Genomic DNA, 21479 nt, shown 5'->3' with positions numbered 1-21479 from the left:
CTTCCTTTCTCTGGTACTTTTACTTGCTTTTTAGCCCGTCTGATTTTTCTTCTCTACAGAGAAGCCACATTGGAACCAGTATTAAAGCTGGAACAGAAAGGTTTTCCTTCATTTGACTGAGCTTTCTTTTTGCTGAATGGCCCTGGCCACTCTGAAGGGGTGGGGAACCAATTAACCATAACTCTTGTCAAGCGGCACCAACTCTGCCCCAACCTCTGCAAATCTTTATATCTTAGACCAGTGTTGGTGAAGTACTGGCATGTGTGCCAGGCCAGCACAGAGGGAGCTGCTCCATTCCCTCTCTTCCCAATGCCAGAGGATATTTTGTATATGTCCAGCTGCCCAAAGGGAGTGGTAATGGGGGATGGGGGGAGTGGCGAGTGGGGCTCACAGGCAGCTTGAAGTTGCAGTTTGGGCACACAAACTTGAAAATGTTCGACAACGCTGTCCCTAGCCCCTCATATACCCAAGGAACCAACTTGTTAGTTCTTAGCCCTCACCAGAGACTTTCCACTTAATGACACAGCAACAACGTCACTTTAATCATTTTTAAGAAAAACTCCTTCCTAAGGCCTTGTGGCAGAACAAACTGGAAAACAAGTGTCAAGAAAAGTATCCCTCCCCAATCCCCCTTCAAAGAGGCTGCCCCGAGTTGCAGCACCATTGGCACAGCTCTGTCTGTGTTTGGACAGGTCGCCAGGACAGTGAAGGAGACCTTGGTCTGTAGGCCCTGCTACCCTGGGGCCTCCTCTCCTGTTCCATCTACTCTTTGGGGGGGGAGGGGTATTTTTGAGAGGGGGAAGAATGACACCTGACCTTCCTAACATGCCTCAGGCTGCACCCTTCTGTAGAGTGGAGGCCACAAACTGGCTGACAGGTGAGGCTAGGAGGGAGTCTGGCTCTGGGGAAGTACGGGAAAAGGTGATCTGATCAATTTCCTAGGTCCATTTAAAGCAGGTTCAATTCAGGTCCCCAAGACTGGTAGCTCAGGAGGCAGAAGCTATGGCTCTAGCCAGCCCATTACCTGGGAGCCTCCAGCTAGTCCTGAACCCCAATCCCTTAAAATCCATATCCGTGGCCCAAAAGAAGGGGTCTCAAGTTAGAGAGGCTGAAGCAGAGCTCACAAAGGATGGTGCTGGCCTCCCTAGTGGGGACTCCCCCCTCAAGAACCCTGGGGTCTAGGAGCAGAGGATAGGAATGAAGGGCCTTCTGGTCTGGGACATACCCACTATTGGGGGAAGAGGGGGGGTGGAGAAAGGGGGAAGGAAAGACTCAGGAACCAGGAGAGAACTCCCACTTCAGCACTAAAACTCTGTCATTTTCTTGTGTGTGTCAGCAGTCTTCTGTTCCCGCTGCAAACCTGCCTCCTGGGCCCGGAGATTTTTCAGCTCCTTCTGGGCTCCGGCCAACTTCTCTTCCAGTTGGGCTGTGGCCACACTATGCCTAGAAAGAAACCATGGACTTGGAACCAGCCTCAGTTTTACCATCAAGGAAACCTTCCCAAATTAACTAAGTTGATTCTCAGAATCCTGACTTTTCCTTTCTATTGCCCAAGATTTGATATGGATTGCAAAAGTTTATCTGTCATCTTCCTTATGAGACTAGAAGCTCTAAGAGGGAAGGGACTGTCTTTTTTTTACTGAAAACAATTTAATAATGGCATGGATTGCAAAAGTTTATCTGTCATCTTCCTTATGAGACTAGAAGCTCTAAGAGGGAAGGGACTGTCTGTTTTTTTACTGAAAACAATTTAAGAATGGCTATGTCCTTTTGGAAGAACTCAAAGAATATCTGAAGGCTAGCAAATTGAACTAACCCAATTCCATCCTCAAAAAATATTTCTCTATGGAACCAAATGTTTCTCAAATAATCATAATTTGGTTGGGAAGAGTTCAAGGCTACTAATCTCTTATCCTGGAACTGAGATAAAAGGATGTGCTAAAGCAATGACTGGCACATAGTTAGCACTTAAAAATGCTTGCTGACTTGGCTTTTAGACCAAACAGGCGAGGGTGCCTATCCCTTTCCTTCTTGTCGGCACCTTTCTGAGACCCAATCTCTCCCCAGGGTCTTCCCTCTCTAAGAAAAGTGAATAACATACCGGCCAATGTTCCGGGCCAGGGCTTCCTGTATACTTCGGATGTCTCTCTGAGTTTGCTCCACCTTCTCCAGGATCTGGAAGAGCTGTACACTCAGGGATCGCTTGGTGCTCTTGCTGGCATGGTAGAGCTCCTTGCTATTCCTCTTAAGGGAGGTGACCTTCCCTTCTTCTTGGACCCTAGGAGCCTTGCCTTGTAGTTTCTCATTTAGGAAATCAAATACATTGCGTTGGGGTGGGCGTCCCTTGGCTCCATTCCCCTTTGCCTGGCTTTTCCTTGGCTTGCCTAGGTCTGGTTTGCTGCTTGTTCTCTTCTGGAGAATTTCAGCACACTGATCCAGGGACTTCCCCTTTGGAAGCACCACAGCGTGGATGGGCTCTACTCGGCCCTCAGCATTCTTTCCAAGACCTAAGGTAAGTTGGGAACAGAAAAAAATGTTAACCTTCCACAGGGAATTATAGAACAACATTGCCAGAACCAAGGCTATTCTTCAACAATATAAATATAAAGACTGTGTTGGGTTGAAGACATGCCTCAAGTGCTTAAAAGAATTACCTTTGCCAAACTCATAGCCCATTTGAGCGAGAAGTTTGGAACCGATGCCACGGGTATGTGCCTCCCAGCCAGCGAAGGAGGAGCTGCAAGCAGGGCCCCAATCTCCTTTCTCCAAGGCATCTGACTCCACAACTACAAAGAAACAAAGATGGGCATCAGCTGAACTAAGGAAGGGGACCAATCAGAATTGGGATGCTCCTCATGCAACCTGAATCCAGAGGCTATTTCCATAAGCTCTTCCCTAGAAAAGGCATAAATTGGCTTTGAGGGGCACAAAAGGCATCCCATGGAAGCTGCAACTCTCCTCAAAAATGAGTACAGTTTAAGATCCTAGACAAAGACAGTATATGGAGATGCCTATTGCTATATAGTCTCCTCTTATCTCATTTATCAACAGTAACATTATCTCTTCCACTTCTATTTCCATACTCATTCATCCCCTCTATAGATTAGCACCAACTACCAAAAGGGGCTCTAGATGGGTTTAGTATTTGGCAACTGGTTGTAATGAATATTAGACTTGGGAGCTGGAAGCCTGTGTGAAAAATTTGGTTCCCTCACATACTAGCTGTGTGAATCTAGCCAAATAAAACTAAAGGCCTATAGATGCTTAGCCTCTGACTTTCCACCTGCCTTCATGAGAACACAGAGTTCTACATTTCCTATGTGGTAAATTGGAATGGTAAGGCCATTAGTGCAACATTGCCCAACATGAGTAAGGCAGGAGGCAAGCTAGGTGGCATAGTGGACAGAGTGCCAGGCCAGGAGTTAGGAGGACCTGAGTTCAAACACGGCCTCACATCCTTCCTAGCTATAATTCTGGGCAAATCACTTAACCTTGATTGCCTTATCTTTTTTTTTTTTTTTAAAGCCCTTACCTTCTGTTTTACAACCAATACTAAGTATTGGTTCCAAGGCAAAATAGCAGTAAGAAATAGACAACTGGAATTAGGTGACTTGCCCAGGGTCACATAGCTAGGAAGTGGCTGAGGCCAGATTTGAATCCAGAACTTCTGGTCTCTAAGCCCGGCTCTCTATCCATATACCTAGCTGTCCTACCCTGAAGAGTTATTACTACAACAAAAAGCAAGGGTTTAAAAAAAATGAGTAAAGCAGAGACATCTCAGTACCTTTGGCATAGCTGGAATCATCCACATCATCTCCATCAGACTCTGAAGGTGTACTGTCTTCACTACGTAGAGGAGGCATAATACCATCCCCCTCCACCACAGTCTCTTTGAGAAGCAGTGAGTCAAACTTGACAGTGTAGTAGCCACTGTCCACATCTGTGAGAGGAAAAAAGGCACACCAAGTAATTCTAGTGTCATGTGAGACAAATGGGATGAGAAAAAGAACCAAAAGTGGAACTGGAAACAAAAATGTTACAAATGAGGGAAACCGAGGCAAGAAACAGAAGGCTACTTATTGCCTAAGGTTATACAATATTATGTGTTTAGCTAAACCTGATAATCAAATCTTTTACTCTGAGTCTAGAGTCCTGTTTTAATATTCTATGTCATATCTGTGGGCAAGAAGTTTTTGTAGATCCCTAATAGTTGTAGGATAAAATATATTCCTGTCTGTTGAACATTTAAAGCACTTCGAGACCTGACTCAATTAATTTTCCCAGACTGATCCCACATTATTCTCTCACCTCTTCTATGTATCAGTCAAATTGCTGTTTGCTATCCATCAACATTTCAGTTCTAATCTCAGTATCTTTGCCCAGGCTGACTCTTATCTCTGTAATGCTCTCCCTAGTCACCTCTGCCTCTTAGAATCCTTTGCTCCTGTCAAAGCTCAGCTCAAGTGCTACTTCCTGATGCTGTAAATGGATCATACCCTCATTCTATCTTGAAAACTGCTTTATAATTTATATTATACTTATTTGGAATTGATTTATCTGCAAGTGTCTTATTTCCTCCCAGTAGACTCTAAGATCTTAAGGACAAAGACAGTTCCGTGTTTGTCTTTATAGCCCTATACTGTGCCTGGAACACCACTGACTTAATAAATACTCATGAACCAAATGAAAACCAGTCTTTGACAGCGTGTGGGGATCAGGGTTACTTTTCTCAGGTGTTCTACCTGACGGCACTGAGGACCTAGCCATAATCCTTGGCTTCTTTTACTGCTATATTCAAAGAGCTTTTTAGTAATTGTCTTCATTAAACACTGTCACCGAAGCAGTAGTTAAATGAACGAAGAGGAGGAAAGGAAATGAGTGCCATTCCATTTCAGTATCTAGTACATGATGAAAATAAAGACATCAAATTTTAACAACTAATTGATTTTATCTGATTATTGAAACAAAACAAAATTTAAAAATCTGAAAAGAAATCAGATCAAGCTTCCAAAATCACTGGCATGATGCAATCATTTCAAGAGATGTTGGTAAAGAAACCCTTAGTCCTACCTGTCCTAATACTTTACCTGTGATCCGAGCTGGGTACCAAATTCCATCATCATATTTAGCTAGACAGGTCGAGCCTGTGTGCAGGGCACTCAGGTCTGGTTCCTGGAAGGGACGAAGCTCATCCACAGCAACTACTTGCCCATGGGAGAACCTGCAGGGATTGGGTTAAATACAAGTCAAATATTCCCATCCATAAATGGCACTAACACCAGGTACCAAGGAGAAGCAAATCCAGTACCTGTCAGAACTTGCACTCAAATGCAGAGAATCAGATAGATGCCAAACAAAGAAGTTTCTCATTCAAAAAATGGAGGAGTTGGAGCTCTTTTATTTTTATTATTTTTGGTGGGACAGGAGGTTGCAGTAAACTCTCCACTATCTGGGAATTGGATTAGCAGCTCAGTAGCTCATCCATAAACACCACAGTTCCTTTATGACAACCATTTAGGTCTCAAGTTGCCAATATACAGTTAAAGAACTCACGCATCTAATTCCACACAAATTCAAGTGTGAGGTTCTTGGATTATATATATTTTATCACATTTTTCACACTATTGCTCATTTAGTTGGGCTGAATTCTTTTCAATGGAAAAGGGGTATGTAGAGACAAGGAAGAAGAGTCCCACATGCCAGCTTAAGGCCAACACAGAAATATGCCTCTCCATAAACCTTGCAAATAAGAACAAAACCAAAACCAAATACCCTTTAGGTCTCCCTATTCCACCCCGTCCCTGCCCCTCCCCAAGACATATGGGAGTAAAGCCCCACCACTGTATCTCACTGGACACAAAGGGTACTCACTGTGGGTGAGTAGCTACAGCATTTGCAAGGTTGCTTCACACATGTGCGATACAGGAGAACTCAAAGCACTCAAAGAAGTATAGTCCTATTTAACAGAGGAGTAAACCGAGGAGTGGAGAAGGGGAGATGTGCCTAGGATCAAACCCTGGTCCAAGAACCCTCCTCCCAAAGTGTACCCCCTCCACCAAAAAAACCCCAAACCCTAGTTTCTAAATACTGACATGCCCTATATTGTGCTAATGAGGGCAAGAAAACAACACAGATGGTGCTTCAACTACCTTGCACCTCTTGGCAGCATGGGGAATGATTAAAAACTAAACCAATCATTCCCAACCATTTCAAGCTGGAGGCTGTTGTCCTCAGCTGCCTGGATGTCTCCTGGTACCTGTAAGGGTAGAATGGGATGGGAGAGAGAATTACCTGCAGTTCTCTTTGAATCGGCATTTACCCTCCAGGAAGAAGGGACAGGGCTTTAGGGACTTGTGAGTTGGGTAGAGATAAAGCACACGAACCCCTGCTGTGCCATCCTCAGAGTGCTCTGTCCCCACAATCATGGCATTATGGTATTCCAGAGTGCCCCATGAACTGTAGTAGGGAGCATTCACCTTCATCCCACTCAACTCTTCCTCTTCTTCCTCTTCATGCCCAGCTCTGTCAGGCTCAGTTTCTCCTCTTTTGGGAGAGGTTGCAGTTTCAGCACCCTGAGTCTCAGAATCTCCTGTCACTTCACGGATGGCATTCTGGAAAGCCAAATACTCAGCTTCATCTCTAACTGCACTCTCAATTAGGCCAAGGCTTGGGTCCAGTGTGGCCAGGAGCTTGCTCTTCTTGATGGACACAAGGCTGGACTCAGTTAGCTCAATCAGCTGCTTTAAATCAGCCTGGAGCTGAAGCAAGTCAGCCTTTTCAGTAGGGTCCAAGCCAGTCCCCAGGGCCAGCTCCACTTGCTGCAGTTGGACATGGTAGGTCTGGATGGAAGCTTCCACACTATTTTCATCCATCCTGGAGAGGCAGTCTGTAGCTCTTCTGATGATCTACTTACTTATTATCCCTACATCCTCCAAGATGCTGGCTAGGAGGCAGCTGCTCCAAAACAACCTTTAGGAATCAGGAGCTGCAGAGGAGAAATGAGAGACCATTTCAAACAAGAAGGTTAATCAAAATCAAAACAAAAGTCCCTGTGTTTGCAACCTGTCTCTCCCTCTCAGACCAGGGGAAATATATCATTACTCTTATCAATTGACAGCTACCCCAGAGCAAGGCCATGTGTCCAACTTGGATTGGGGAGGGAAAGAACCATGTCTTCCTTTCAAATTAGGATTCCTGGACTTAGATTTCCTTAGGCAGGTCTGAAGGAGAGCTAGGATGTAAAAGCCAGGGGAAGGAGGAAGAGACATAAGACTACAGGGAAGAAGGAAAAGGAAAGAGGCTGGATGAGGCCATGGGGAGGAAAAAAGAGAGGGAGAAGAGAGGGGAAACGGCAGGGAAGAGCAAGACGAGAGGGAAGGAGACATTATTTACCCTGTACAAATTGTACTGACTTATCTACCTAGATCTAGTTTCCCACCAGTACAATGTAAGCTCCTAAAGATAGAAAAAAGAAGAAAAGAAAACAAGGTGGAAAGGAGGGGAGGGAGAGTGGAAGGCGATAACGATGAAGGTGGGAAGGAAGGAGGAGGGGCGGAGGAGGGAGCGGGGTAGTGGGGGAGGGGAGACGAGGCCTAGCCCTAGGGCGTCCTCCGCAGAAACCTCGCCCATAGACCCTCGCGGGAGTGGGGAGAATCGTTTCTTCAATTCTAGTCCTGCTCCCAAACCCCGTCCTCCCTGCCCACTTTTTCGGGCTCTGATCCCGTAAGCTCCGCATCTCTTCAGCCGCTCACCCCTCAAGCCTGGGAAGCGGCCGCCACCGCCACCTCCACGGCCGCCATGAAACCGCCGCTTGGGCTGGCCTACCATAGATGCCGCACTTCTTCAGGCTAGAGAGGCCCTCAACAGCTCCTCGATTCCTTCACTGGATAGCCACGAACCCACCGGAACTCCCTCCCCAGCTTCTGCCGTCGGCCGGAAGTGCAAGCGTGGTTGGGGTTTACTATCCTACCGCTAGCGGTTTTGTGGTGCCTTTTGGGATTCGTAGTTTCCAAGAGGCCTCTCCCTTCTCCAAGACGTCGGAGTAGACTCAATGTCCCAGAAGTCATAGCGCCAGGGTCAGCAAGGCGGGTCGACTTTTGCTGCTGTAGAGGTAGTGGCCGGATAGGGTCTTGTCGGCCTGAGCAGCTGTAGTGGCTATCGCTCCGGCTCCTGTTCCGGCCGCAGGTAGGAGCCCCGCAGTCCGTTTTCCGTTGCTTCCTCCCGGGCCCCATGTTTATTGTGGAAGCCCTTGGGCCTCTGACCTGGGAGTTTGGGAGCCGGACGAGAGAGGTGCCTCTGTGCGGAGGGCCCTTTGGCCGGATCCGGCCTCTCCCGGGAAACGAAGGGGAAGCTCTTGGGCCACTTTCAAGCTCAGGCACGGCCTTTCCTGGGCCATAAGCTCAGGTGTAGGCTCTAGTTACCTAGGTGACGCTCCGGTACCCCTTCCTCCACTAGTCTAACCTGAACCCTCTTTGGACTTCCGAATCGAATTCATTTTTGCCCTTCCACTCCTCTGAATTTGTGCTCCTATATTGTCCCATTCCTCCCCACTTTAGATACGGTGAGGTCCCATTGCACCTTCTAACGAGCCTGCCGGTACGTATTGCTCTTTCTGAACTTAGGGGAATACACTACTCTGTCTGCTTGGTTTTTGAGTCATTAGGGCATTTGCTGTTGTCCAGTGGAAACAGCGTTGCCTCTTTTCCTTTTCAAAAAAAATTTCCATCTTCTCTGTGTTGCCCCCAGCAAGAAAAATAAAATGGAAAAAACTATACTTCAATCTGTATTGAATCAGAGTTCCCTCTGGACGTGGATTTCATTTTTCATCCTGAGTCCTTTGAAATTTTCTTGGATCAGCTTAGCTCAGTCTTTCACAGTTGATCATCATTACAATATAGCTGTTTGTTTCTGTTGTTCAGTTGTTTTCAGTCGTGTCAGACTTTTTGCAACCCCATTTGGGGCTATTGGCAAAGATAGTGGAGTGGTGTGCTATTTCCTTCTCCAGCTCAAAACAAGTAAGCAGGGTGTAAAGGTTAAATTTAGTGATTGAACTTAAATTATATGAAATAATATGGTCACAAGCCTTCCCGAATGAGAATGAATGTCCAGATCAGTAAGTCTGTCTACTTATACAACTTCCCCATACTACTGAGTCAGTATATCTATACTATCCTGTTTTTCAAACCATTATTTGCAAATACTGTCCTCATTACTTGCTAACCAAGCCAAAATTCAGCAGTAATGAAGATTGTTCCTTGGGAGAAATATTAGTCTTGTTTTTGTTGGCTGTGGTGGAAGTGTGGGTTTTACTTAAGGAGTACACAGTATGGGAATTTATGAGCTGCTAACTCTTTTCCCTAGTACCATTAAAACACCATCGCAGGATCCAAGGAAAGAGTCTCCTCCTCCAGTCCTGCTCACCAATGCAGAGAGAATACATCAGTCCTCAGGCTGGCCTTTTTAAAGCAGTTTCTCTATTTCACTTCCTGTTGCTCCCCCTACTTTAACTGAACCAATTGTAGTCTTTCAATTTGCCTAGCATAGCCCAAGGCAGGGTGGCAGTAGCCTCTATTACCCACTCTAGCAAGTGACTTGTGAACTCTCATACTTAGTGACTGGTAAGGTACTTAAGTAGGGGTACTTAAGTTTTTGATTAAATTAAAAGTTGATGATTGATAGACAGAGAGTTTTATTCACTCTTCACAAGGTTATAGTGGTTTGAGAGAAAGGGGCAAGTTCTATTTAGGCGAATAGAAGTGACTGCCATAGTATAGTTTGGTGTTCTTTGCAACTTTGGTCCCTAGGTATTTTCAGCTGTAAGCCCTTATATTGAGATAGGTTGCCAAGAAAATGTGAATTTGCCCAAAGTTACATAGCAGGAAGAGCATAGCATAAGATCTGGTTCCTTTGACCCTCCAGCTTATTTTATCTATTGTTGTTACTGTCATTATTAAGGTTATGTTGAAGGAAGGAAGGAAGATGCTGTAAGAAGCAAAGGCCTGGATTGGGTATTCCCCAGTGATTCCTGTTATCTTATAACTTTCAGAAACAGGATGTATACACTCCTATCAGGGCTTTATAAATACATGTTCCGAAGAGATGAATACTGCATCCTAATCCTGGGGCTGGACAATGCAGGAAAGACGGTAGGAAGTTTCTTTTCTTATCACCTCAGTTCTTATTCATAAAATTTTTTTGCCATAGTTTTTTTTTTTAATTCAGTAAAACTTCAGCTGTGTATATGGTAGCTCAGTTGTAGGTTTGAGAGAAGGTGATTGTAAGAGAGGAACATTTTAGAAAGGGTGAAGAAATGATTCTTGGGTACATTTTTCAAAGACAAAATTATTATAGTTGGAGTGTGCTAGTTAAGTGTTTACTGCTGGCTCTGCAGGAAAAAAATCTTCATTCAACATACTTTTATGTTTAATTTGCATTCTTAATGTTTACTCATCACTTTCTTAAGTCTAGGCAATCAACAAAATAATAAATTAAGCCTTTATAGCATTTCTGAGGTGGAAATATACTGAAAATTTAAATCAGCTCTCATAAGCTGGTAGGAGCTGACTCCAACACACTCCAGGATTATAGAAATTAATAGAATTTTGAAGCTGAAAATGAGCTCAATTCATGTAAAACAGCTCTTACTGAGATCATGAATCTCATTAGCAAAATTGCTGACATGTCATTTGGCTTCCACTTGAAGATTTCCAGTGACAGAGAACTCGAACCCCCTAGGTTAGTCTCTTTTATTTTGGGCAATTTTAAACTTGGATTCATGTTTGTTTTTCCATCTATCTAGACTTTCTTGGAGCAAACGAAAACCCGATTTAACAGAAACTACAAAGGAATGAGTTTATCCAAAATCACCACTACCGTGGGCCTGAATAGTAAGTAGATTTTTGGGGATTACATAGGAAAACAAATCTAGTGTAGCAATATCTTATATCTTACCTTGTTTATGGAAAAAGAGTGATAGTCAGGAAGTAGGAGGTTATTCATTGATCTTCTTATGTGGTAAAGCAAAGAAACTGAATTTCTAAGAGCTAAGTATCTTATCTCAGTGATTACTACTCTGTAGTGTAGTGTGGAGTTTATTTTGTTACACTTCCAACTGAGAGACTAAGAAAAATGACATTTCTATGACTGGGATCCTATATCTTACCTTTAATTTCTTTCTTCACTTCTTTCCTTGAAGTTGGTACCATTGATGTGGGCAAAGCTCGCCTTATGTTCTGGGATTTAGGAGGGCAAGAGGAATTGCAGTCTCTTTGGGACAAGGTAAGAAAGAAACTGTTTTCCCCCCCAGGCTTGTGCTTATGCTTAAATTTTCACTAGATTCTTAGAAACTATGGTCCTTAGGTAGCCCCATCACAAACCAAATAATGAACTAGGTAAACTATTGTGATAGCCTCTGGTGATTTTGCTGTTTCCAAGCTTATAATAATATGAATATTATGACTTCTTATAAGAAGCAGCATTAAATATAACTCCCAGAAACCTACCTGCCCAAACATATAAACCCAATAGGATTTTTGTGGTGGCTGTTATTGTTCATGCTGGTAGAGGCTGAAGTTTTTAAATGCCAATTTCTGAGCCATATCTAGGAGTAGGTCATTCTTGCTCTCATACTTCTCAGATTGTCCCTCATAATCTGCCTAAAAATCTGTTCTATTTCCAGTAATGGTTATTTCTCCAGAAGAAAAGCTTTTGCCTGGGCTAATAAAAAGACCATCTTTATGGCAACCTCAACCAACACTAGAATGCAAAGGAAGGATTCAGTTGAGATTTCTCATTATTTGTTAGCCAAGACTTTGGTATCTGTCCTATTTTAAAGTGTTGAACATCTTGGATTTGTATCTCCCAAGACTTTTAGGCAGCGACATACAGGGAATAGAATAAAACCATGCATGAGAAGTCCCTTTGAATTATTTGGGGGGGGGGGCTAGGAAGAACATTTCCAACATGGAGGTTTGCCCATTGCCCACTTTCTTATACCATAAACGATCTCTGCTTAAGAATATGAGGAACTGACAATCACAGTAATTTAGGTATGCCAGGCCCTCTGCCAGCAGTTTGCCACATTTCTTTTTCTTTAATCTTTGAAATGTGCTTTGAACACGCTGAAGCTGCTCTTTGATGTTAACCTTTCTGCTGCCATTCTAGTACTATGCTGAGTCCCATGGGGTCATCTATGTCATTGATTCTACTGACGAAGAACGACTCTCAGAAACCAAGAGAGCATTTGGTAAGTCATGATTTTGACCTGAGGTGCCCTTGGTTTTCTTCATCCAAAAACCATTCATTATGTGCCTGCTATGTTCAAGTCACCCTGGTACATGAACTCAAACAATCATAATGCAAGGCATTGTATAAAAGTACTATATTCATAATACAAGCAAAGTGCTAGATGGAGAGGTAATCAGGGAAAGCTTCATTGGAGGTGTAGCATTTGAATTGGATCTCAAAAAATGGGTAAATTTCTATTAATGGAAATGAGAGGAAAGCCATTCTAAACTGTGAGAAAAATATGAGAAAAGGCATACAAGTCAAGTTTAGGGAAAAGTAAGCCATCTGTTTTGTCTGGAAAGTGAAATATTTCCCAGAGAATAAGTGGAAGATAAGGTTGCAAAGGTAATCTAAAGTGACATTGGGAAAGACCTTGAATATTATACTGAGAAGCTTGGATGTTATTTGGTCTAGAGCAGTGATGGGGAACCTTTTGGACTTTTTAGGGATCCTGTGCCATCTTCCCCCATCCCCACCCCTACTGTGGGCCAGTGCCCCACCCATCCCTGCATTTGAGGGAGGGGCAGAACTCCACAGAGAGGTTCCAGTGCCCTCTACCCTTCCCTTGTGTTTAGGGAGGCAGGGCCAGGCTACCAGCCCTGGGCCAGCTGCACCCTTCAGTCCTCAGGGCCAGAGGGGCATGGCCACCATGCTCAATCCTGCTTGGCTCCCGGTGGCCTGAGAGGTGTGACCACCTCTGCTAGGCTGGGGGGTGGGGTGGAGGGGGCACAGCCATGCTCAGCTCAGCCCCTGTGATGGTGGAGAGGCTAGAATGCCCCACCCCCTGCATTGGGGAGCAGGGCCAGGCTCTCAGCCAGGCAAGCCAGGGGCCTATGGGTCCCCATGGAGAGGCCTCTGTGCCATCTTTGGCACGCATGCTATAGGTTCACCATCACAGGTCTAGAGAACGACATCAGAATTGCTCTGTAAGAAGAACTATCATTTATATAGTGCTTTAAAGTCTACAAAGTATTTTCCTTGAAGTATCCCTTTGAGGTTTATAATGTGTTATTCCCATTTTACAGATGAAGAAACAGATTGGGAAAGGTGAATTGATTTTCTTATTAAGCTTTCCCAGCTAGGATGGTGAGACTGAACCCCAAGTCTTCTGATTCAAAGACTGGTACTTTTTCCATTTTAGTGGTATAGATTAGAGTAGAGAGATACTATTGGCAAGGAGGCTATTGTAATAAGACCCTGAGCTATAGTAGCAGCAGTAGGAATAGAAGGAATGGATTTGAGAAGTGTTTTATTGGAAAATCTGAGGGACCATATCAGCTGGCTGGATATGGGGCATAAAAAAAAGAGTCCTTAAATATAACTTAAGATTTTGCTCTCGGGTACCTGGGAGATAGTGATTTTAATAGGGAATCAAATAAAGAAGTAAGAAGGGGAGTCTGCCTTTAAGGTACAAGTGAGTACAGTCTTAAGCATACTTGATTTGAAGTACCAGCCAAGACATACAGGTGGCAATTTCCACCAAGTAAATGCAGGTGATAGCTTGAAGCTCAAGACAGAGGTTTAGCCTGGATACACAGATTTGGGAATATTGTACAAGGAGGTGACTGCATGAGAACCTTGAGGGGAAAAACTGAAGAGAGAGGAGAACCAAGGGCAAAATATTATGGAATGGCTTTGTTGAGGGGAGTAGGAAACAAACAGCAAAGTATGATGAGATCAGAGATGAAAAGAGAATCAGCATTGTACCATGTGACAGAAGCCAAGGGAACAGTTTCAGGAAGGAAATTTCAGAAGAAGGTCAAAGAGGATGAATGGTCTGAGGCCTGAAGAAAATCCACTGCATGTATTGATTAGGGAGTCAGTGTCCTTTAAGAGGGCTATTTTGTAGGTTAATGGGGGGTGGAAACCATATTGGGGAGCTTAACAAGACAGTGAGTGGTGAGGAGATGAAGGCATGAAGCATAGACCACTCATTTGGTTACTATGACCATGAAAAGAATGTTCTGTTTATCTGAGATTTTGAAAATGAATTTCCTGACAGAGCTTAATGCCTCCATCCCAGAGGTGTAGCTCACCATTGATCATTTTTGTTTCTCCCAGAGAAAATGATCACCAGTGAAGTGCTGGAGGGGGTCCCTATATTGGTCCTGGCCAATAAGCAGGATGTAGAGGTGAGATCACTGGCTCCTTGTTCAATCCTGGATTGATTTCTATGATAAAACTGGATTTAAGTCTTCTCTGAACCACAGAGGCAAGCAAAGCTGGGAATCTTTTCTCTTATGTGTTGGCATAATATCTATTTTAGTTTAAATATCATCTATTTGAGCTGTAAGTACCTACTATGCACAGGATCCAAGGAAATACATTTGTGGTAGTCTGTATCTGGGACTTGTCTTTTATCTGTCAGTCCCCTCCTATATGACTTCCTTTTACATCTAAGGCCCTTTTCTCCAGTAGTGTGTCTTCTAGGCCATTGGATTTTATAGTTCTTTCCTTCCCAGGATTGCATCAAAATAGCATGGCTAAGGACCATGAATCAGTGAGTGATTGTAACTCCATTTGGCGAATGCTGTGAAATTTGCAACAGTAAAAAATACTGATCTTTTAAGCCCCTTCCCTCTGTGCCTCAGAATCCATTTTTTTCCCCTCAGCATTTTCCCTTAGAGCTATTGTCCTCAGCTTTCCCTTTATCATTTTATCTGAGGATCTGGAAGATAGACACTTGAAACTCCAGAGCTTCATGTGCTTTGAGGAGGATTAAGTCATTAGACAAACTGAGATTCCCCTTTAAGAGTCATTCAATGGTCTGTCCTTAGCTTTGGCGAATTTGTTTCAGTGTCTGTCCTTTCCCCCTTCTCTCTGACTTTCACATAGATGTAGGACTATCTTTTGCCCACTTGGGGGAGGCAGATTGACACTATTGTAAGATGCTTTGTTTAGAAAAAGGATAAAGCCATGTTTACTAATACATATACATCTTCTTTCATGCCATCTCCATCCTGTGTTCCACCGAATTAATTTACAATCTCTTTCTTTCACACTTGAGTCTTGGACTTTCTGCAACAGGTACCTGGAAATAGGCTGGAAGTTCATATTTTATTAGGATTTATCTTTCTATTGGTGTTGAACGAATTCAAGTAAATTCTTCTTTTTCCCTTAATGTCATTGTGGTTTCCTAGGCTAGGACTGGAGGAAATAACTACCTTAGTTCCTCTAACTGAGGTAGGAGTTCTGAAGAGGACTAGATTTAAGAAGGATTTGAAAAGGTCTTCAGAATACAGATTTGTTAAATTATTTGAAGATAGGTAGCTAGCTATATGAAAGGAATAGTTGAATCAGATGAAAGAGAATGAAAAAATATCTTTTTGACTGAGATTTGTAAAGGAAATTAGATTAGGAAGCATTGTCATTAACAGAAATACTTTGTTTTTATTTATACTGCTTTATGTCAAATGTTCATTAAGCTTTAACATACCCCCAAGCAATAAAGGAGGTAGAGAAGAGAAAGGGAAACTAAAGAAGAAATGTTATTTTAGCCTCCCATGTAATTCTCTGGAAGATGAGGGGCTGGTAGGTCAGTGCCCCTCTTCATCCTGTCACCAGCCACCTTTGGAGCTCATTGTTGTTCTGAGGGATTGAATTCACTGTGACCCAGGATGGTGAAGGTCAAGTACTCCATGCCATTCCTTAGGCAGTGTTGCAATAGAAAGAGCATGAAATATGTAGTCCAAAGACCTGGGTTTTCAAGGGTCAGTCTGTTACTACTTCTATGAATGTCCCTTAATCCCTCTGGGCCTCAATTTCCTCATCTGTAAAGGAGAAGGTTGGCTTACATGATCTCTGAGGTCCTCCCACAGCTCTAAGCCTTTGATCTTTTGAAACTTGTTTATCTTGTGCTTATTTTCTCCTCTTAGCCATTCATACCTTTGGTGAGCCCTTCCTGTGGACAAAGAAAGGGAATAGCAATATGTGCTCCATGTGTTTGAATTGTTGGCATGTTGTGAATGGTGGCCCTTGGCTCATTCTTCATAGTTAATAGCTTGTTTGTATAATGACTTTTAAATATACCAAGAATTTCCCCTTTAGATGTGAAGGAGGCCAAAAAGCTACTTTCCCAAGATCATTTGTTTATAAATACTGGACTGTGATTTCTTGTCTTATTTTAGCCTTTAGTTATTATGATTCTTTGTGAGTGATTGTCAAGCTCTGGGGCCTCAAAGGGACCATAGCAACCTCCTGGGGACAATACTGGTATAGGAGCACAGCATATCAGAGAAATATTTCTTTTTCTTGATCTTTGTGTCTTACATATCTCCTAGGGAATGGCTAAAAGATTGGTTATCTCTGTTAAGGGTCAATCTTTATTACCTGATTTCTTCCTAGAATTCATTTTCCCCCCTAAGCACCAACTCGGCCAAGCCTACTCTGTGCTGTGTAATTTCCAAAGTTCTATGTTAGTTAGCCTTGGAACAGATTGAGGCAGTAGGGGTCTTTCCTGGAAGCGGGACTTTGTTTCAGTCCCCTGCCTTCCAAGCATCTGTGCTGTATTAGTTGTGATGAATAGTTTCTTCTCAGCCCCTTCTTCTGCCTCCCCAATGACCTCGTGTCCCTTTTTGTCCCTGCATTTTAAATTTATTGTGACAAAGAATAAGTGTTTCTAGGAGGAGTGAAATTTCTACATAAGAGAGGAAAAACATTTCTTTGCCCAAGTGGCTAGATAAATTTTTGGCTGCATGAAAATGAAAGGAAAACCCTTCCAGAGATGATCCTACTTGAGCTTCCTGCCTTGGTGTCCCATCCTAAATCCAGTAGATTAGTCTCAGACCCATTGCTGTTTTACAGAATTCTGCTGCTGAAAGCTGGGGAATGAAGCTATGACTCATTGTTTGTTTGTTACGTATTTGGGAGTTTATCTTGTTATACATACCTCTCAATTATGACATTTCTTAAGACTGAAATGTGGTTTTATTACCTTCATTTGCCTTGACTACATAGAGTAATTTTTTTAGCATATTTCTAGTTCTTATTTCAAGTCTTTATTTCACCAAGAATCCTATAAGTTTTTTAAGGTGGTAAACTAATACCAGTGTCCCACAGGCATCATGTGGGGTTGCTCAGATGTCATTTATTGCCTACCTACCTCTTCCTATTTGAACTTCTGCCCTTGGCTTCTTAGATAAATTCCCAGGCCAGCTTGTTGTAAATGAATGGTCAGTTCTCTGGTGGACAGGGGAGAGGATGGGAGTGGAGGAAATGTTGGCAGCAGGATTGAACTGAATTCTCTCAAGCCTAGAGAAGGAGCAGAAGCTGGAAGGGGCTTGTGAAATGGGAAGCTTGAGTCCTCAATTTCTACTACATGTAGCTCTTTCCGACTTGTACTGTGACCTTCTTGCACAGCTCCTTTGAATATAATTGTTTCTGTTTCCTCATCCTTGAAGGGAAGGGTTTACCTCTGCCTTATCCCCAGGAAATTCTATAAAGATGAGGTAAGGGCTGTATAGAGCAGTGAAGTTTCTCGGAAGAAAGTTGCTCTGGGAATAAATAGGTTTTAATAGTCCCATATATTCATGAAGTCTCAAATGAACCTTTGGAGAGTATTGGCAAGTATTTACAAAAGGATTTGGTTGTTCTTAATTTCCATAATTAATGCCTATCCTGTCTTTTCTCTTTGAAACTTCTCTCCTACCCCACCCCCACCCCACCCCATTTCTCTCTCTTTTTTTGTCTCCAGTTTTGTTTATTAGCTTTGGGTCCTTCACCCCTGCCAGCAATAGGTCTCAAGAGATTCCTTGGGGCTTAGGCTGAGCTGCTTGATAGCTGGAGAGGGCAAGATGTACTTGCCTCATCCCTTTCTGATTGCATGCTGGGTTTACTTGCCTTTACCCTTTCTTTAAACCCTACTCCAGTGTCATGGAAACAGTGTCTGGGACGTTTTCAAAGTATTTACATAAACCCATATGGCAGCCCAGCATCCTTTCTTTGCCTTTTGGAGAGGGGAAAGGATCCTTGAGTCTGGACCTGGACCTTATGAATGAAGAGGGATACCTAGTACCTGAAATCAAAGAATGTTCACCTGGAAAATGGGGTGGCATGGTGGTTAATGAAAATGAGAGAAGCAGTTCTTATAGTGCCTTAGCCATCTGCCATTTGTATAGAAGGCCAGGGGCAAGGAAGTTAAATGTTTCCACTTTAAAAATGAGTGGTTCAGAGCTAGACTCAAACATCCTAATTGTGTGACCCTGGGCAAGTCACTTAACCCTGTTGCCTAGCCCTTGCCCTTCTGTCTGAGATTTGGTACTAAAATAGAAAGTAAGGGTTTAAAAAAAAAAAAAAGGCAAAAAGACAAGTGACTGACATGCTCTGATGAGCCAGAGAAAATGAAAAGAGAGGCCAGAGACAAGAACTTAGGTGTTCAGCAGGCAACCAGCCAACCATGTAGCTCTCCCTTTCTTTCCTTTTCAACACATTCTTCCAAAAGGTAGTCATGTCATTGGCAATTGTCACCAAGTTTCTGAGGACAAGTCAGTTGGATCCCTGGGGGTTACTATGACCAAAAGACCGGCACCTTACTGTTTCTGTCATTTTCCTTTCTAATCAGACCTGCTTATCTATTCCTGACATCAAGACTGCATTCAGCGACTGCATTAATAAAATTGGAAAGAGAGACTGCCTGACACAGGCTTGTTCAGCTCTCACAGGGTAAGTGTGGGAAAGCCCAGCTATTTCCTACCCCTACCCTTTGCTATGCCTATAGACCATTTTTACCATACCTAACAGGATCTGAAGGTTTTTTTTTTTTTTTTTCATAGCCCATACTTCTGGGAACAATCAGTGACCAAAGGAGATTTTGTATTCTTAGCATCCTAATGCCCAGGGTATTTCTGCATGCCTCTTTCTGTTGCCACCACTTATAAATGGCTGTATATGGAAGAAATCCAGAGATTTAGGTTGCAGAACTGGCTCAAGATCAGGAGCTAAATGCTGCCATCCTTTAAAAGATGGAGAGGCTATGTTTATAACTGGCAGAAGGAAAACACAGTCTAATCCCTTCCAGTGTGGCCATGTATAAACATGAATGAGATCTATAGAGGGAGCTTGTAGCTATGGCCACAATTTCTTGTTTATGAGCTATCCAAGGCCTGTCTCCAAAGACTGTGAAGTCATCCCCAGAGCCACCCCCACTTTTCCTCATCCCTCATCTTTCCTGGGGAACCACTGCCTCATATCTGGTGTTTTCTCAGCAAAGGGGTGAATGAGGGCATCGAGTGGATGGTGAAATGTGTCGTGAGGAACATCCATCGCCCCCCTCGACAGAAGGACATCACGTAAGGCCAGAGGAGCACTACTGCTGTGCTTGGACAGCTGCCCCCAGCGCAGATTCTACCCACACTCTTTGTCCAGGGAACAGGGCCCAGGACTTGTCATCGATTGGATTCTTTTCTTTTTGATTTTTTATTTTGTTTTTGTTTTTGTTTTTCCTAAGACAAACTTTTTGTCTCTATCCAGAAAAAAAAGGCATTTTGAGGATTCTACCTGGGGGTTGGAGAGGGGAAAAGGGAGGGTGTCGGGGGAAGAATTTCTCTGTGACCAAACATAAGACCCTCCCAAATGAGGAATGGTAGGAGCAGTGCCTTGCCTGGAGCACAGGAACCATCAGTTGTCATGAGTGACTTTACCCACACTACTACAAGTTGTGGCTATATTCTCTCCACTTGCTCCAGGGACATGGTGAAGCATTTTTGGTTAATGGCCTAAATTTAGTCCATCAGTTAAGACCAAACATGAAAAACTGGCTCAGGCTAGTCCCTGGTATGAGTATTGATGAGGGATTATGACATGCATGTAAGGCAGTAGTTTTCATCTGCCTTGAAGCTCAAGTTTTCTTGGGTGTACTTGGCTGAGTCTCTACTGGAGCAACTACCCTTTGGCTGTAAATCCTCATATTTTCTAATAACTTCCCTATTACCCCATACCCCCTGGGGGTAATGACTTGCTCTTGGTTCCCCAACCTCTTGTAGAATGATGAGCAACTAGCATTGCTTTCAGAAGCAGAGGTATTCTTGGTGACAAGGCCCCATTTGCTTAGGGCAACACATTTTTACTGCTCAGAGCAGCTGTATCAGGTGACATGCAAGAAATGAGTTCCAAAGAAAAGATTAAATACTTTGAGTCAAAACATTTCCTTTGACAGCAGACATCACTTGTTCATCTCTGACCATGTTCACTCTAAATCTTCCTTTGGCTTCTCAGATCCCTACTCTGGGGTCCAGAATGGGGAGACCAAATAACTTGTTCAGACCTGGCCCAGGACCAGGCTATTAAGTCATAAGCTGTTGTGGGGTTTTCCAGGAGTCCATGGATGTTATTGAAGCTCAACCTCGGCTGTTTCCACACAGAAATCAGCTCTAGATAATCCAGGTCATTGGCCTGATTGTAGTGTTGCTCAAAGCAGAGGCAGTGAAACTTCCTAGAGTTTCGTAGAAACCTTAGCTTTCCATCCTAGTCAGCTGACTGACCTTGAGTATCTGCCACAGTTTAAAAGACCTGAAGCAACTGAGGACCAGTATCGTCAACTGTGGACGCTGGATATGATCAGGCAGGGCTAGAATCAGCCTAGATTGGCCAACGTCTCTCTCTTCATAATGTTTTTCTCATTCTAAGAGTTTTAACTTTACCCTGGGGGAATGGTGTGATCCCTTACAGCCATGTCTAAGAGCTAATTGGCGATGTAAGAGCTCATCATTTATAGATCCACTTGCCTAGAATCTGGGTTATTAATGGTGGCAGAGCCACGTAGCTGCCCTTCTCACACTTCCAGGCCCCAGCTGAGTTGCCAAACACTTGAGTGTCAGTCTTACTACCTGCCATATACTTTGGCTACTGCAGAATTTTTATAGTGCCTGCAGGGAAGTGGAAGAGACGAGGGTACTTTTGGAGAAATTTTTCTTTCTTCTCAGGCTACACTTAATGTGGCACATTGGGTAGATATTATGAGCAAGTAGCAAAATGCTACCAGTAGTCTTTGTTAACACTGATTTTAGCCTCCCAAAAAGGGGCCAGAGAGAGGGCTAATACAGGAAAGCCAGAGCCAAGGGGATATAGGCTCTCACTTCCTACTTTGAGGGGTCTCTCTTTCTTTGCCTCTAGCCTACATGCTACAGTGTGCCTTAGACTGGGTCAATGTTATGCCCTTGGGTAGATTTCAGACAATATTCCCCCATTGTTTATCCTGC

The 21479-nt window shown here is 43.4% G+C and overlaps 2 protein-coding genes across 2 annotated transcripts; one reads left to right on the top strand and one right to left on the bottom strand.

Annotated features, from left to right (window-relative positions):
- Nucleotides 1–518: 518 nt before the first annotated feature.
- Nucleotides 519–7815, bottom strand: ZGPAT (zinc finger CCCH-type and G-patch domain containing). Its single transcript, XM_044663882.1, has 7 exons — nucleotides 7752–7815; nucleotides 6292–6985; nucleotides 5088–5221; nucleotides 3785–3940; nucleotides 2655–2786; nucleotides 2102–2507; nucleotides 519–1443 (listed from the first exon to the last, which is right to left on the bottom strand). Exons 2-7 carry the CDS (start codon nucleotides 6870–6872, stop codon nucleotides 1305–1307), a joined length of 1548 nt encoding a protein of 515 aa, XP_044519817.1. The 5' UTR covers nucleotides 6873–6985; nucleotides 7752–7815; the 3' UTR covers nucleotides 519–1304.
- A 2237-nt stretch (nucleotides 7816–10052) lies between these two features.
- Nucleotides 10053–19792, top strand: ARFRP1 (ADP ribosylation factor related protein 1). Its single transcript, XM_044661176.1, has 7 exons — nucleotides 10053–10145; nucleotides 10799–10886; nucleotides 11195–11277; nucleotides 12163–12244; nucleotides 14347–14417; nucleotides 18845–18945; nucleotides 19488–19792. Exons 1-7 carry the CDS (start codon nucleotides 10053–10055, stop codon nucleotides 19573–19575), a joined length of 606 nt encoding a protein of 201 aa, XP_044517111.1. The 3' UTR covers nucleotides 19576–19792.
- The last annotated feature ends 1687 nt before the right edge of the window (nucleotides 19793–21479 follow it).

The sequence above is a fragment of the Gracilinanus agilis genome, chromosome 2 (assembly GCF_016433145.1).
Source record: "Gracilinanus agilis isolate LMUSP501 chromosome 2, AgileGrace, whole genome shotgun sequence".
Taxonomy (NCBI): domain Eukaryota; kingdom Metazoa; phylum Chordata; class Mammalia; order Didelphimorphia; family Didelphidae; genus Gracilinanus; species Gracilinanus agilis.
Note: the sequence above shows the minus strand (reverse complement) of the source record. Positions and strands in the feature narration are given on the sequence as shown.

What these genes read in the sequence shown, in the direction of transcription:
- ZGPAT (XM_044663882.1), bottom strand. Translation starts at nt 6,872, where the DNA reads ATGGATGAAAATAGTGTGGAAGCTTCCATCCAGACCTACCATGTCCAA. An exon ending in CGATTCAAAGAGAACTGCAG is followed by an intron (nt 5,222 to 6,291) that starts GTAATTCTCTCT and finishes CAATCCCTGCAG; the next exon opens with GTTCTCCCATGGGCAAGTAG. An exon ending in CTGGCCCGGAACATTGGCCG is followed by an intron (nt 1,444 to 2,101) that starts GTATGTTATTCA and finishes GTTTCTTTCTAG; the next exon opens with GCATAGTGTGGCCACAGCCC.
- ARFRP1 (XM_044661176.1), top strand. Translation starts at nt 10,053, where the DNA reads ATGTATACACTCCTATCAGGGCTTTATAAATACATGTTCCGAAGAGAT. An exon ending in CACTACCGTGGGCCTGAATA is followed by an intron (nt 10,887 to 11,194) that starts GTAAGTAGATTT and finishes CTTTCCTTGAAG; the next exon opens with TTGGTACCATTGATGTGGGC. An exon ending in CCAATAAGCAGGATGTAGAG is followed by an intron (nt 14,418 to 18,844) that starts GTGAGATCACTG and finishes CTTTCTAATCAG; the next exon opens with ACCTGCTTATCTATTCCTGA.